General features: G+C 35.2%; 1 protein-coding gene across 6 annotated transcripts in view; it reads right to left on the bottom strand.

Moving 5' to 3' along the window:
• NAXD (NAD(P)HX dehydratase) overlaps positions 1–17,867 on the bottom strand; it is an 89,279-nt gene that overhangs the window by 18,575 nt on the left and 52,837 nt on the right. For all 6 annotated transcript variants that reach the window (XR_004232853.1, XM_031958711.1, XM_031958714.1 and 3 more), the window contains 3 exons: positions 15,256–15,364; positions 293–343; positions 100–204 (listed from right to left, as the gene is read on the bottom strand). Coding sequence is in view for 5 of the 6 variants with exons in the window: in XM_031958711.1 (XP_031814571.1) it covers positions 100–204; positions 293–343; positions 15,256–15,364 (265 nt within the window). In the remaining variant the exon portion in view is untranslated. The remainder of the gene's footprint in view (positions 1–99; positions 205–292; positions 344–15,255; positions 15,365–17,867) is intronic.

Below are 17,867 nucleotides of genomic sequence, written 5' to 3'. Positions count from 1 at the left end.
GACCTGGCTTGAACAGTCACAAAACGAGTAAGTGACAGTATCAACCTCAAAACAGTGTCTACTATGCATTGCTGCCTTTTCTTTGGTCAATTAACTCACCATGACTTCATAGAGTCGCTTGAACTCCATACAATTGGGTGTGAGAATTGCCTTCTGATAGTCTTGAATAAGGGAAGGCTGAAGAGAAATGAGCCAAATCCCATCCTGTATAAAACAGTTAACAGTTGTTTATTCGGCAGAATTTAAGTTCCTTACTGCATAAGAAATGAAAATCAAGGAAAGCACTACTTACAGCATCAATGATCAGAGGAATACCCCTGTCTTTGGTTTTTTCTATAATGCCCTAGGAAAGAGAAAATTTGTAGCAAGATATTTATGATTTTTTTCTCTCCAAAGGATTAAGAAGAAAATCTAGTGTTTTCTTTCCTCCCCGATTATATGTAAAAACAATTTTTAGCATTCATTTTTAAAATGTTGAGTTCCTGATTCTCTCCCTTCCGCCTTGCCCCTCCCATTAAAAAAGGAAGAGATATGATACAAGTTATACATGGATAGAGTCTTGCAAAATATTTCCATAATAGTCATGTTATAAAAGAAAACATACAAAAAAACCTTCAGGAAAAATAAAGAGATTTTTAAATAGTATGCTTCAATCTGTATTCAAACACCAGTAGTTATTTCTCTGGATAGCTTTTTTCATCATAATTCCCTCAGTGTTATTTGGGATCACTGTATTACTGAGAATAGTTATGTCATTCACAGCTGATCATCTAACAATATTGTTGTTACTATACAGTATATTTACCCTTGCATCAGCTCATGAAAGTTCTTTCAGGTTTTTCTGACACATCCTTCTTATCATTTCTTCTAGGACAATAGTATTCCATCATAATTACGAGAACATTTGTTCTTCCATTCCCCAGTTGATTGACATCTCCTCAATTTCCAATTCTTTATCCCCTAGCATTTTCTTTTTAGATGAAAGGGTCACATTAATGAATTTCATCTTGCCACTGAAAAGTTCTCAACTGAGAATGAGTTACACAGTAATAAAGCAGATAGTTCATACAGATTAAACCTCAAATCCAAAGCATTTGCAAATGAAAATTAATATACTTGTTGAATTAAAAATTATGGTACTATGAAAGTTAATTGATCTCAAGAGAAAAAAGCTGGTTGCTCTAAGCCAAGACACTAGTATTGAAGTGAATATCGTTAGACCCCCTAACTTACAAAAGTAAATGTTTAAATCACAGTTATTTAGAGTTCAGAATGCCTGGCCTACAAAAGCCTACAAACTGAACTACAACAACAATAAATGTCAAAGTGAACTACAACAGCAATAAATGTCAACTATTAATATCATTAGATTTGTAATTCTGGGCAAGTCACTTAGCCATTGTCTGCCTCAGTTTACTCAACTAACAACAGCACCTATTGTCCAGGTTGTTATGAGGATTAAATGAAATAATATTTGTAAAAGCACTTAGCACAATGCCTAACACTTAGAATGCATTGGATAAATGATTTCCTTTTCTTCTTTCTTATAAGACAATCTTCTTATTATCCAATCAACTTATTCCATCTCCACACAAGTTTTTCAAAGCTATTCCAAATTCCAAAGAACTCACAATGAAAAATACCATCCACCTCCAGAGAAAGAAAACCTTATACCAGCAGCAAAAGAGACAGCCCGAATGGTCACTGAATTCCTCACACAAGCATTTGCCATTATGGGTGTGCCACAAGAAATAAAAACAGACAATGGTCCTGCATATACTTCCAAACATTTTGAACACTTTTGTGCACAGTATAAGATTTTACACACCACTTTAACCCCCTTTAATCCCTAAGGTAAGGCAATTGTAATAAGAAGAAACAGAGACATTAAGACATTTCTCCAAAAACAAAAGAAAGGGGGAGCCACAGGTAACCCTAGAGAACTTCTAAATTTAGTTCTCTATACCATTAATTTTTTAATTTTTGATAAAGATGCACTGGCTCCAGCAGACAGGCTTTATAACCCACCAGAAGGGCAGCGTCCAGTGCGAGCAGCTCCACTATCTTTAGATAATCGCCAGGTGATGTGGAGAGATCCAGAAAGTGGTGAATGGAAAGGACCCAGAGAGAAGACTGTGGGCACTGAGAGTGGATCACAACATAGCATTTTCACTCTTTTTATTGTGGTTTGCTTGCATTTTGTTTTCTTTCTCATTTTTTATTACTTTTTGATCTGATTTTTTTTTGTACAGCAAGACAATCATATAAATATGTATGCCTATATTGAATTTAACATATATTTTTACATGTTTAACATATATTGGATTACATGCCGTCTAGGGGAGGGGATGAGGGGAAGGGAAGGGATATTGGGAACAAGGTTTTTCAACAGTCAGTGCTGCATGTTTTGCAAATAAAAAACTTCAATAAAAAAATCAGTATAATCCTAAAAAATATAACTAATATGGAAATATGTTTTGCATGATTTTACATGTATAATTGATATCATATCACTTGCCTTCTCAGTGGGTGGGGAACAGAGTACAAACGGGAGAAAATTTGGAACTCAAAATTTATACAGAAAAAAATGCTAAAAATAAATATTTTTTAAAAAGAAAAGAAATTTTAAAAGTCACTTTACTATTACCCCATGTTTCCTTCTTATTCCCTCACAGCAGGGACTCACCAAGTTTGTTTCCTGGGAATATAGTTAGTTTTTCTATGAGAAATCATTAGGTTAATTTAAGACCTAGAACTTCAGAGCAGACCACAGAATAGCCTTATACTTGTTTATTCTTTCAACAGGCAATTAGAAGTTGGTGAAAATGCATTACAATACCATATTCAAAAGGAGAGAACATTGCTGTACTAACTTCTCAAGGGCAAATCATAGCCAAACCATGAGTCTATGATTGCTAAAGTTAGTATAACTGAATCTTGGATTACTAAAGTTAGTATAACTGAATCTTGGATTACAGAATCAGTTTTTATTGGTTAGTCTGATTTTTCATTGCCCCTTTTCTTGGCAAAGACACTGGAATGGTTTGCCATTTCCTTCTCCAGCTCATTTTACTGATGAATGAGGAAACTGAGGCAAACAGGGTTAAATGACTTGCCCAGTATCACAGTTTGGAAGTATCTGAGGTCAGATGCACTCAGAAAGATGAGTCTACCTGACTCCAGGTCCAATACTCCACCTAGCTTGCCTGAGTCATTATAAGACACCATAAAAATCAAATATTTTAACACATAGCAAGAATCCCCCTTTTACAATATACTGACTAGAATCACACAACTTCTATTTGAAGACTTCTAGTGAAAAAAGGCGGCCCATCCTATTTTTAAAGTTCTAATTATGTGTTTATTTATAAGCCTTAATTTGCCTCTTTATAAACTTCCACCCACAGTGCCTAGTTCTGCTTTCTAGGAATCAAATGGATATTACAAGATTAATCCTTCCCCTTAACCCCAAGTATCAGATCTAATTCTAAGTCTTTCTTTTCCAGGCTATATATTCCTAGTTCCTTCAACTTAGTCTCAAATGACATCATTTTGAAGCTCTTCCCCACCTCCTCTAGATATTTCCAGCTTTACCGGCATTCTTCATCATATGTGATGGTGTAGAAACACAGTATCTCAGATGTGGAACCATCACCGCTCTTCTCCTGGAGCCTCAGATTGCACAATACTCCCATCTATTATATTTGCAATATACTAAAAAATCTATACACTTTAGTTTTCCCAGATGATCCTACTGAAGTACATGACTTTTATTTCATCTCTGTTCAATTCCATCTTGTTCAAGTCAGCTCAATGTTTTAGCTCTGCTCTGATCAAGCAGAAGTCCCTGGCACATTCCATTAGATAAATCCTTCAAAGCTAAAAATCAAACTATTTAAGATTATTCTTTGAATTTGGTCTTTCAACCAGTTTATCTAACTTTATTATTACTTAGCCTAAATCTCTCTGTCTCATCCACAAGAATAAAAAGTTAAGACTGTCAAATGCCATGCTAAGTAAAATCGAAATAACCATATTTATAGCATTTCCCTGATCAACCTGGAGCAGCCTAGATGACAAAAGAGATAGAAAACTGTCTTGGGAATCATGAGTTTAAATCAGACACTTACTGTCTGTGTAACTATGAGCAAGTCAGTTTCCTCATCTACAGAATGAGCTGAAGGACACGGCAAACCATTCAGTATCTTTGCCAAGAAAACCCAAATTGGGTCACAAAAAATAGGACACAATTAAGCAACAAACCTGCTCAACCGATCAAAAAACATTATTAAAAAAAATTTGTTTCATCTATTGTGACTCACTCCTGCCAAAGTGCCACTCCTAATTGATAAAGCACAAGTCACTTTCCTGTTCAAGAATTTTTTTTTTACTTTTTAAATAGCTTTTTTATTGACAGAACATATGAATGAGTAATTTTTCAACACTGTCCCTTGCAATCACTTCTGTTCCAACTTTTCCTTCCCTCCTTCCACCCCCTCCTTTGGATGGCAGGCAGTCTCATACATGTTAAACATGTTAAAGTATATATTAAATACAATATATGTGTACAAATCCGTATAGTTCCCTTGTTGCACAAGAAAAATCAGATTCAGAAGGTAAAAATAACCTGGGAACCATTCTGGAGAGCAATTTGGAACTATGCTCAAAAAGTTATCAAACTGTGCATACCCTTTGATCCAGCAGTGTTACTACTGGGCTTATATCCCAAAGAGATCATAAAGAAGGGAAAGGGACCTGTATGTGCACGAATGTTTGTGGCAGCCCTGTTTGTAGTGGCCAGAAACTGGAAACTGAATGGATGTCCATCAGTTGGAGAATGGCCGAATAAATTGTGGTATATGAATGTTATGGGATATTATTGTTCTGTTAGAAATGACCAACAGGATGATTTCAGAAAGGCCTGGAGAGACTTACACGAACTGATGCTGAGTGAAATGAGCAGGACCAGGAGATCATTATATACTTCAACAACAATACTATATGATAACCAGTTCTGATGGACCTGGCCATCTTCAGCAATGAGATCAACCAAATCATTTCCAATGGAGCAGTAATGAACTGAACCAGCTATGAACCAGAGAAAGAACTCTGGGAGATGACTAAAAACCATTACATTGAATTCCCAATCCCTATATTTTTGCCCACCTGCATTTTTGATTTCCTTCACAGGCTAATTGTACAAGATTTCAGAGTCTGATTCGTTTTGTACAGCAAAATAACGGCTTGGTCATGTATACTTATTGTGTATCTAATTTATATTTTAATATATTTAACATCTACTGGTCATCCTGCCATCTGGGGGAGGGGGTGGGGGGGAAAGAGGTGAAAAATTGGAATAAGAGGTTTGGCAATTGTCAGTGCTGTAAAGTTACCCATGCATATAACCTGTAAATAAAAGGCTATTAAATTAAAAAAAAAAATAACCTGGGAAGAAAAACAAAAATGCAAGTAGTCCACATTAACTTCCCAGTGTTCTTTCTCTGGGTGTAGCTGGTTCTGTCCATCATTGATCTGTTCAAGATCAAGGCTGTTCAAGAATTTTCAATGGTTCTTTACTACCCCTAGGATAAAATACAAACTCCCTGTTTGCCATTTCAAACCCTTCACAATCTGGTAGTAAATTACTTCTCCAAGTTTATTGCACATTATTTAGTCCTTTGCATTTAATATTCCAGCCAAATGGGCTTAATATTTAGCATTTACTCTCCCTTTTAACTTAGCACAATTTGTTTAGGCTGTCCCCCAAATCCAGAAGGTATTTCCTCCACATTTCTCTCTCTTAAAATCCATAATTTCTTTCAAGGTTTAATTCTTTTGACACTACCAACAAAAGTCTTTCCTGATCTTTCTGGTTGCTAGCCATTTCTCTCCTCAAATTATCATGGATATGCTTATTTGTTTATAGGCCTGGCCAGACAGTGAATACTTAATAAATGCTTATTGTAATCCACTCCTCAGAAGAATATAAGGTCTATGAGGTCAGGGACTATTTTTCATTTTGTCTTCGAGTCACAATATTTTGTACTCAATAACAGACCCTTCATAAATATTTGGAGGATTGACAGAGTAAACTTAAATCTTTATTCCAAACATCTCTACTAAGAATAAGTGTCATTTGTTGTCTGTTTTAGGAATCAATATTTGTTCTTAAAACTATTCTTTTAAGACTATGACATGTTTTTACATTCATCTTCCATTATTTGGTTTAAAAAAACCCACTTATCTACATGTATTTTAAAATTGGATGTGCTCCAAGATGACAGAGTAATAGGAAACAGAGCAGTGAGTTTTCCTTCACAAACTTCTCCAATCAAATCTAAATAATGAACCAGATTGAATCCTGACGCAGAAATTCAGAAAAAGGTACTTGCGTCATTTGTCCAGTTCATCTTGATATAGGAGACAGGGAGAGGTTTGCAGACACTAGGGGCAGGTAGGAACCAGGATATACAGGGTACAAGATACAGCAACCCTGAGAGAGAGAGCCAGGTAACACAACAAAAATGTGTCTTGCCACATATTTAGGCATTGTAATGGGAAAGGATAAAATGGCAGCTTTGCCATCTTCTCCAGAGCAACCTGAGTAGGGGAATGGTGTTTGCAGATAAGGAATTAGGCTATGTATGGATAAAGAAGAAAGTTCAGAAATCAGTAGTAGTAGCACAAAGCAGCATTTCAATTTTAGAATCTAACCTAGAAAGAAGAACCAGGGTAGGAATTCCAGATCAAGGCAGGGCCTACATATTGGTCTTTCTGGGCTGAGAACTTTCTTTCCAGTAGCAGTTTACATCTACACAAACCTAAATCCAAGTCAGGAACTTGTGAACTCAGTCAGAGTAGAGGTGGGAAATGGGGTACAGTTATCAGACTTTACCTTGAATTAGACCACTTTGGGAGTGCTGAAAAGCTTGCAGATCTCCCCAATCTTTTCCTGTGATCTTGAACTCAAGAGTTCAGAAGTGTCATAGAGTCCAACCCTAACATCAAGTCTGAAGTAGGGAAGTAGGCTAAAAGAATGAGCAAATTAAAAAAAAATAATTTAAAAAAAAAAAAAGTCCCACCAATTATTGTGGCAGGGACACTTAACATACAATCCCAGAAGAAGAAAATGACTGTAAAACAAGTATAGGCAATGTTTCAGAAAAAAAAAAAATGCAGCTTAAGCAGAAATTCAACTAGAATTTCTGGAAGATATAATAAAGGATTATTAAAAAAAAGGTTTAAAATGTTTTCATAAAAAGAATGAGAAAGCTTGAAGAAAACACTGGGAGAGTTGTGAAAGAAAGCACTGGAGAGTGAATTAATAGTTTGGCATAAGATGTATAAACAAATTCCTTCAAAGTTAGAACAGATCAGAGAGAAGTCAATGACTCCATGAAGCATATTTGTAATAAGTTTCATTTTTCTGATATTCTAAATGGGGAATGACAATGGGAGGATGAGAAGATGAATTTTGACTGATTACAACAAAATAACTATAATGACTATATACATTTGTTAATAGGGGTTTGGTTTTTCTTGCTTTCTCAATTGAGAGAAAGTCAGGGTAATGGAGATAGAAGCCTGATCTTTGAAAATAAAATTTAACTTATAAATAAATAATGACATGATCAGTAAATTCCCCCAGCACACATTCAGATCTCTTGAAAATCTCCCTAGATCTTCTACATCAAATTTATTTCTCTTTGTGTCTTTAGAATTTTTAAAAATTTAGAATGGGTCTTTAGAATTTTTCCAATCCTCCTGGGCTAATTTTTCTGCAGAATTTTAGTTCACCTAGCTTTTTCTGGAAGAAATATACTCTTAAAATACAGGATGGAAACAATTAATCTATACCTGGTTTTCCTCTCCTCCACACACTACTTCTAAGATGAAGTGGTTCCTTTCCCACAAAGTTCCCATCTTTTTTACATCAACCATCTATTACTTTGTACCCTGCAGCTTCTACTAATGGTAGTAGCAATAGTTGACACAATACAGCCCTTCAAAATCCTTCAGCAAGAATTGGTCTACTAGAAAGAAAAATAAAAATAAAAAAGGGTTTGGTCTACTTAATTCTAGGATTACCACTGATAAGGACATAAAGGGGTCAGGATCACCAAAATAAAGGCCCAATAATTTCTCATAATGACCAACTAAACTGTCAACACACTGAGCCAGTGACATAATCTTTAAAAGTCAAGTATTTTTCAAAAATCATGATTCCAGTTATGATTCTCCCTGAGGAATGGAATACCACCTGACTAGAGGTCCTGACAGAGAAGACTTTCTCAACTCGGTTTATCGAAGGTAACTTGTTTCTTGGTTACTACTCTTATTTTTTTTCCCCATGATCTGCCAAAATGAGGAAAGCCAGTCCCTCAGATAACAAATAACCCAAGGGTGCCAAGTATTAGATGAAAGAAAGCAACAATATGGGCTAAAAATTTGCTTGGCAAAATGCTGTTCACAAATGGGAATTTCCCAGGGAGAATTATCCCCCCCTCCCATTTCTCTACCCCACCATCTCCTCTGAACTATTATTAAATTCCATTTTTTAGTAAGTGGATAAAATTTAAAGCATCTGAATGGTACCACCTGACAAACTACTTATACTCACCATGCTAATTCCACATTCTTCCAAAACCAGTAAAATCTTCAATGGCTCTAATTTGCACAACGTGTCATCCAGTGCTACTGTTAAATTATATTTGATTGCCTCTCAAATTATTTATCCTGAATGCACCCACTGCTGGCTCATTAATCACTCCCTATTCTCTCGGCCCTTTTTAAAAAGAAATGAATAGCTACTCGTTCCACCACCAAGGCTTCTATTATCACAGCTTCTTATTTCAGAATTGAACCATCACCTCCTTCTGAAGCTCCCAGGAATTCTGTTCACAGCTCTAATCCTCTTTTCTGTTCTCTCAATCAACATCCAAAGGCTTGTATATTGTGTCTCCTTTCTTATCACTATTTCCAGGTCTAAACAGCAAATCCTTTCCTGATAGCACCCCAAATTTGGGCATTTTCATGAACATAAACTGATTGTGTTTTGATAACCAGAGAGGCAGCAACAAATAAGGCTTACAAGTTTTAGTGTTCTATCCATCCATTCATTCATTCATTCATTCATTACTGTAGCAACACCACATTATGCATGAATACAATGACCTGTATTCATACTTGCAAAGAGCATGTAACCTTTTAAGATGTTTTTTTTTCCTTGCAAAATTAATGATCACCTAATGGGACCAATACTGAATGTGTCATACTGCTAAGTAAAGTAAAAGTTCATCTCAATCAATTAAAAACATCAGTAATTTTTTTTTAAAAATTTTTGTTGTTTGTTAGTGACAATTAAACTATGTTGGATCTAGGCTGTCTGGAAAGGCAAAGATGAAAAACAATTCATTACAGAAAAAATCAGACTGGAAAGTGACAAAAGAGCTATTTAAAATGAAGCTTTGAATAGCAGGTAATTTATGATCTTATCTACTGTTCTGATTTATAATCACAATTAGCCTGAACCAGACACATACTCTCTCATTTGCCTGTTTTTGACATGCCCCAAGTTCTCTTCCAATTATCATGGTAAGTACAATTAATAAAAACCGTTCTTTAAATTGTTCTTCAAATCAGAGACTTCATTTCTCTGCAGAAAATTTTGCAAAATAAGGACTGAAGAGAGAAATTTTATTTTCCAGCTGTCAACCTAAGTCTCATCAATGGCTCTAAATTATTTCTATATAGCGGCTTCTACTAATTTAGGTAAAATAAAATAAGACTATATAAAGCTATTGTAAATAATATTTCAAACATTGAAATAAAGCTTGTCCAATTCAAACACCGATCAAATATATACCATGGAAAGTTAACAGCTCATGGAAAATTGTGTTGATTGATGATATATTTAAATTGAGATCCTTTATTATGAAAGAAAATGAAAAAGGGAGAGGGAGGGAAGGAAGAAAGGAGTGAAATAAGGAGGAAAGGAAGAAGGAAGGGAGAGAGGGAGAGAGGGAGAAAGGAAGGAAGGAAGGAAGGGAAGGAGAAAGGAAAGAAGGAAGGTAGGGAGAGAGGAAGGAATAAAAGAATGAAGGAAGAGACAAAGGGAGGGAAGGAAAAAGAAAGGGAGAGAGGACAGGAAAGAAGGAGAAAAGGAAGGAGGGAGGAAAGAAAATGTGGGACTATTCAGAATGATGAACATTGGGGGGGGGGGAGAAAGGCAGGCAGGCAGGAAGGAAGGAAGGAAGGAAGGAGGAAAAGAGGGAAAGAAAGAAGGAAGGAAGGAAAAAAGGATGGAAGAAGGGAGAGAGGAAGGAAGGAAAGAACTAATGTGGACTAGAATGATGAACATTGAGGCAGAGGGAGGAAATTTTATTCTGTGGCAGAACAAACAATAGGAGACATCTTTTTTTTATTTCTCTTTGCTCTAAAATTTTTATTTGGCTTTTTAAAATAGCATTTTGTTTTTTTTCCAAATACATGCAAAGATTATAAATATAAATATATAAATAACATTCACCTTTGCAAAACCTTAGTTCCAAAATATTTTTCCGTATTATTCCCACTCTCCCTCCCCAAGACAGCAAGCAATCTGACATAGATTAAATATGTATAATTCTTCTGAACATATTTCCATATTCATCATGCTGTGTAAAACAAAACAAAACCAGCAAGCAAACAACAACAACAACAACAACAACAACAAAAATACAAGTGCTTTGATCCACATTCAGTCTCTATAGTTCTCTCTCTGGATGTGGATGGCACTTTAGGAGGTATCTTTTCATTGGTAAAGACTTTCAAATAATTAAGTCCCTACTATGTACCCTGGCATTTTTGTTAAATACAGGATATTCAAAAGACAAAAATAAAAATAGAGATTCTGCTCCTTGAGGAGCTCATATTCTATCAGGGAAAATAAAATATATAAATATAAGTATATACAGGATATTATAAGTTTTATTTAAATGTATATGAGTGAATACATATTCATATACATAACCACTAACATATATATATGCACATATGTATACATATACACACAAATTCAAGATAGTTAAATAGTTGAAAGAAAAAGAGGGTACTATCAGAAAAGACTTGGACAATCAGAAAAAGGTTTAGGTAGTGACTGTGAGACAGAAGGAAGGAGAGAGTCATTTATGGTATGGGGAATGGCCAGTAGAAAAGCAGAGACACATAAGGGAATATTATCTATGAGTAAGGGGAAGGCAAGTTTAGCCAGACCACAAAATAAAGGAAGGGATAGTGGTAGTGATGGTGATGGAAATACATAATGAGGCTGGAAAGATTACTGGTTAGGACCAGGTTGTGAAAATTTTTAAAAGCTAAACAGGAATTTCTATTTGATCATAGAAGCAATAGGGGCCATTAAGGTTTGTGGAATAGGGAAGTGACCAGAGTGGGGAGAGATTTATAGCAGGAAGACCAAATGGGAAATCACTGCAAAAGTCAAGATGAGAGAAGCAGTAAGAGGACCTAACCTGGTGTAGTGGCTTTATGAACAGAGAAAAAAAACCTAGATGAGGGAAATGTTGAGAACCAGCAAGATTTTATAAATAATTTAATGTATGGGGTGAGAGAGGATGAGACTGATGACAGGTCAGTTTGCCAATGTGGAGACTAGAAGAATGATGGTGCCTTCAAAAGAAATGGAGAAATTGGAAAGATGGTAAAATATAATGAATTCTGTTTTGGACATATTAATTAATGTTTAAGATATCTTAGGAATATCTAATTTGAAATATCTTATAGGTAGCTGGAGACAGTTATAGGAGTGACAGAAGCTCCGGGAGAGACCAAGCCTGGATAGATAAGTCTGTGAATCACCTTCAAGGATGATAATTAAATCCATGAAAAATGATGAAGTCATAAATGAGGGTATAAAAAGAGATTAGATACACCCATACTTAGAATGATAAACCAGCAAAGGAGACTGAGAAGTGAGACAGGTGAAAGGAAGACAGTATCCAGGAAGAAAGAGAAAAGACCATCCCACCTGATAAAAGAAATTGCTAGTGGCTTTGAATGCTTAGGCTGGAAGTCTGATTGGAGAGGCCTGGAGAGTGAGAGGAAAGTAAATTAGAAAGGACCTCGGATTCATAAATTGGGGACCTAATACTACCCCTTAGGGGTAAGTCAGTAAATTGCAACCTCTCCAGATTTCCCCCACAAACAGAACACATTTGTGCCTCAAGGAGAACATAGACTGCTGAAAGATCAAGAGGTCTTGGGACTGAACAGGATACTCCCGGGACAATCTGAAGAAAGGCCCCAGGTGAGGGATTAATCAGTGTGAACTGCTAACACCTCCCAGTTAGCTTCCCAGAAACCCCAAATGGATATCCCTGGGGCTAGGTGAATTTGGTTGGAGGAACCACAGAAACTTTCACCTCCTGGACAGCTTGTGGAGTTGGGATCTGAGTCCAGGAATTCTGAGGGAACACCAGTACAGAGGCAGGGGCGGCACTTGCCGGAGAGTGGAGCTTTTGGTTTGGGGTTCCAGGTCAAAAGAGAGAACTAACTGGTGCTAGAGGCACCACCCCCCACCCTACAATTAGAGGTGCTTACACTAATACTTCTCCTTAAAAAAAAAAAATGAATCTGCAAAGAAGAACCCAACCTCAGAAATTTACTATGGCGATAAGGAAGATTGGGGTTCATCTTCACAGAAGGACACTTAAGTAAAAAAAGCTTCTTCTACCTCTCAAACAGTAACAGAAATGGTTTCCCTGCCTTGAATTACATAGAATAACTTAGAAAAGAATTTTAAAATCAAATGAGAAACATTGAGGAAAAACTAAAAAAATAAAAACCATCTAAGAAAAACAAGATTATTAAAAAAAAAAATTAACCAACTAGAAAAGGAGATACAGAGTCTTATAGAAGAAAATAACTCTTTGAAAATTAGATTGGGCAAGGGAGAGCCAATGAAGCTATAAGAGACCAAGAAATAACAAAACAGAATATAGAGAATGAAAAAATAGAAAAGAATTTGAAACATAAGAAAAACAGATAAAGAAGAAAAAATATAAGAATTGGGCTACCTGAAAACTGTGACCAAAAAAAAGAACCTCCACCCAATAATGCAAAGCATAATCTAAGAAAATTGTCCTTGAGTGAAAGAACATAAGAGGAAAGTAAAATTAGAAAAAATTCACTGATCACCACCTCAAAGAGAAAATTGTGGAAAATACATAGGAATATTATTGCCAAATTTCAAAACCCTCAGATCAAAGAGAAAATTCTGAAAGAAAAAAGGAAAAAAAATTCAAATATACTGAATTACAATTAGAATTGTACAGGACTTCGCAGCAGCCACAATAAAAGACTGCAGATCCTGGAATTATATATACTGCCAATAAAAAGAACTAGGCATATGGCCAAAAATATCATATCCAGCAAAATAATATTGAATGGAAAAAATGGGCATTCAATGAACTTGCAGATATTCAAGTCTGTCTTCCAAACAAATCCAAACTCCATAGAAAATTTAACACATAACAATATCAAAGATCAATTTCTTAACATGGACAAATTGTTTATGTTTTTTATATGGAAATGCATACCATAGGTTTAAAACTGACATCAGCAATTAGGTCAAAAGAAAGATTGGGCCAAAGTGGAGTTTGATCTGATTCTAAAAAACAAAACCACCTAGAAAAAGGTAAAAATAGTCATTTTGTTATATAAATGAGGTGCAGAGGAAAAACAGATACAGAAGCTAATGTTTCTGAGAGTGGAGGTGGGTAGGTTTGTATGCTGAAAACCTACTCACATCAGGAATAGGTTAAAAAGGCAACACTACATATATACCATTGAAGGGTATAGCACCCTCCAAAATCTATTGTAGAGGGCTGCTGAAAAGGGGTCCTTGATTCAAGGACCCCTTTTCAGAGTTCCAGCCCCAAATGTAATGTCCGTGCTAGCTTTCTGGAGAATCTCTGGACGGGCCTTAGTCTTTAGGTAGAGTAGTGATGAAGGCAGGAGAGCCACCATGAGGCTGATCAAAGATGGAGTTCCAAACCTTCTCTGTGTCTGTGTGAGACTTCTGTGTCCATGGCTGAGAGTCCTCTGTGTCTGTGACTCCCTTAAATACCTCAGTATGATTACATCACTACAGCACACTGAGCATGCGCCAACTGCCCATTACATCACCATCACATTAAGTATACTATTAAAGAACCGATATCTCACACTGAGTAAAGCACCTGCTTTACTATTCAAGCACACTTTTTCAGAGTTCCAGCCCTCTACATCTATAAAAAACATAAGGTGGGAGGGATGGGCGGAAGGGGAAGCAAAGGCTGGGGGGAAGACAAAGGAGAGGGCCATGAGGGAGAGTGAGAGCAATGCAAGTTAAGGAGCAGAATTAAATTAGAAGAGTTGGCAGGGATAGAAAAGAATGAGATACACACAAAACACTACAGCAAGGATCAGGGGTAGAATTTATTAAAAAAAAAAAAAAAAAAAAAGTACCGCTAATAATCATTATCTTAGACAAAGTCAAGCTTAAAAGATTCAATCAAAAGAGAAATGTACATTAGATGTCAGCCATACAAATATTATTTCAGATGCATGTTTATGGATAAATGTTTGTGAATCTGAGTATATGCAGATGGTTGAATGTTGCTCTGTGTGTGTGTGTGTGTGTGTGTGTGTGTGTATAAAATATGTCTATGTGAGTGGGTCTGTGGATAGGTATTAATATATATGGAGGAACAGAGATATGTGTGTATGTGTACATTTATATGTGAATATAACATATATCTGTGCTTAACTATAGCCTGCTTGGGGTATATGGGAGGGATGAAAAGGGGAAAAAAAGAATAAAGTAAAAAAAGTGCACAGGAGAGAACAAAAGAATAACCAGTAAGGAAGCAAAGAAAAGATGAACCCTCATGGATATAATTTATTCTATTTTATCTTTTCTTTAACTGATAATTTATTGTTACATATTTTGAATACTCCCTGATACTTTTCTCTTTTTTTTTTCTATCCTGCTTTTTTTGATAAAACAAAAAAAAATTTTTTTTAATACTACCTTCTCATATACTCTTCATATACATAAAAAAGCTTGCCAGAGAGATAATTGTATTACTCTTGTGTATACAATGTAAATATGAGATATACACAGCATATGTAATGATGCTACCTATGAAGATAAGCCTTGGGGTGGGCTGAAGATAAGAGGTGGGCTGAGGAGAGAACCAACATTACATACATTACCTTAGCATTCTCCAGCAGTGCATCATCTCTGCCTAAGCCTGGTCCTAAGACAATGGCATGTAATCTGGGTAACCACTTCTCAACTTCATTAACAGCATCAGGACTGTCACTAGATAAGGAAAAAAAATTCAAAATGATTTAGAACTGTAATTCTTTAGAGTCTAATTTTATCACTCCATTAAAATCTAAAATGATACTTCATATTAGAGTAGAGGTGATTAAAAGCTACATGCCAGGTCTAAAAATGTTGGAAAAAGCTTCTGAGTTGGGGCCCAAATGATGCCCTGATACACCTGACAACTGAACGCCTACCTGTGGAAGTTGGGTAAGGTTCATCATCAAAAGCCTGGATGAAAGGTGATGAAGTTTTTGTTCACAGTTAACTCATGAAGACCAACTAAGAGGGTGTACAGAGTCTATAATCTGCTGAATAAAATATACTGAATAAAATACTGAATAAAAATATTGAAGAAATCAGAGCTACTTTTACATATTGAAATAATTCCAAAGACAAGAAATTACTGATAATTTCACAATTACCTTTGCCTTCTAAAAGTCAGCCAATCAACTAGTTTCAAAAGTTAATTAAACTAAAAGTTAATTCTAAGGTAAAAGCTAAGTGTATCTATAACCCCCCCCACCTAAGTGTCTGGTCCTATGACAATGGTATATAATCTGAATGTTGTCATTGTTCAGTTGTGTTTCAGTTATGCCCCATTCTTTGTGACTCCATTTGAAGTTTTCTTGGCAAAGATACTAGAATAATTTGCCATTTCTTTCTCCAGCCTTTTTTTTTTTTTTAAAAACATGAGAAAACTAAGTTAAAAAGATTAAGTGACTACCCTGGGTCACACTAGTACCTGTCCGAGACCACATTTGAACTCAGGTCTTCTTGATTCTACTGTGCTACTTAGTAATAAGCACTTATTAAGTATCTAGTGGGTGCCAGGCACTGTGCTAGAAAATGGAAATATAAATACCAAGAATGAAATAATCCCTATTCTCAAGAAGTGTTTTTGGAACATCAATAATATTATTTTCTTGCATCATATGTAACTTTACTCATAGGTATTCTTGAAAAGCCCAGCATATAGCACAGTGTCTGGTGCATAGTAGGTGCTTTTAAAATGTTTATTGAAATTGACTGAGTGATTGACTTGAATTTAAAAATAGCTGCTGCTGCTTCTTAGTGACCTTCAAGCAATTCACTCACTTCCTCATATATGTTACAATAGAGTTATGTTCTATGGTTTCAGGGGTCCCCCCCTTCCAGGTCTATACTGATGATCCAATTATCTCTCTTTAAATCAGGTTTCCTAAGTCAAATCATCATGTAAATTCACTTAGAATAGCTCAATATTTAAAAAACATATGATAAACCATAAAAAAATCCTTGTATACAACACTTTGTACTCTCAAGTCCAAATTGCTTTTACATCCAGCACCCATTTCACTGAATCTTACAAAAGGGAAGGAACTTCATTTAAGTCATCTAGTCCAACTTGTTACTAAGACATCAGATGGTTACTCTCTGGACAAGTTTCTGAAAAGGGAACATAGTGCTTCTTTTTAAGTTTTTCATTTCCATGATTTATTAGAATAATTTATTAAAAATTTATTAGAATATTAAGTCTGGTAGCACTAAAATTTATTAAAAGAAATTTATTAGGAACTATTAGAAATTTATTGTACATCATTATTAGGATATTATTTTATTTATTAGAATTTATAATGTAATAGAAGTAAATTAATTAGAACAATTTATCAAAATTTATAATTTATTAGAGCAATCTGACAGAAATTTATTATGAATTAAGTATTATTTATTAGAATAATTTATTAGAAAATTATTGTTTATCATGATTTATTAGATCATTTAGTTTGGTGAATGTATAATCGAAATAAATTTATTATTTGTCATACTTTCTTAGAATATTTGTTAGAATGTGTAATTTATTAGAAACAAATTAGAATAATTTATTATAAATCTGAAAATAAACTAAAAAGTATATTAACAACTAAATGTATATTACTTAAACACATTTTATTCCAAACAATGCAGGATCATAAAATTTTAGAGTTGAAAATGGCCTTGGAAAATACCTAGACCAAATCACCCCCTATAACCATTACTAATATCATTTTACAGATGAATACATTGAAGTTTAGAGAAAGTAACGTATCCAATATCACACAAAACCAGGATCTAAACACAGGACCAGGCATTTCTCTAAAGATGTAGAACTCTTTATGCTCCCAGATATTCTAGGCTTAGGCCAGTTCTATTTTCACTACACAGTCTTTCTTAATAGAATATAAGGGGGGGGGGGGGCGGCGGGGGAGGGCAGCTGGGATAGAGCATCAACCCTGAAGTCAGGAAGACCCGAGTTCAAATTTGACCTTGGACACAACACTTCCTAGTTTATATGACACCGAGCAATTCACTTAATCCCAATTGCCTTGCAAAAAAATAACAATAAAGGAAAAAAACACACAAAAATATAGAATATAAGGAAGACCAAATATGCATCATTTTATAGTAGTGCCTGTCATACTTCAATCTCAAGAAAAATGCAAGGAGAGCTAAAATGTTCTTTACATATCCTTTAAAA

Source organism: Sarcophilus harrisii, chromosome 3, assembly GCF_902635505.1.
Source record: "Sarcophilus harrisii chromosome 3, mSarHar1.11, whole genome shotgun sequence".
Taxonomy (NCBI): Eukaryota; Metazoa; Chordata; class Mammalia; order Dasyuromorphia; family Dasyuridae; genus Sarcophilus; species Sarcophilus harrisii.
Note: the sequence above shows the minus strand (reverse complement) of the source record. Positions and strands in the feature narration are given on the sequence as shown.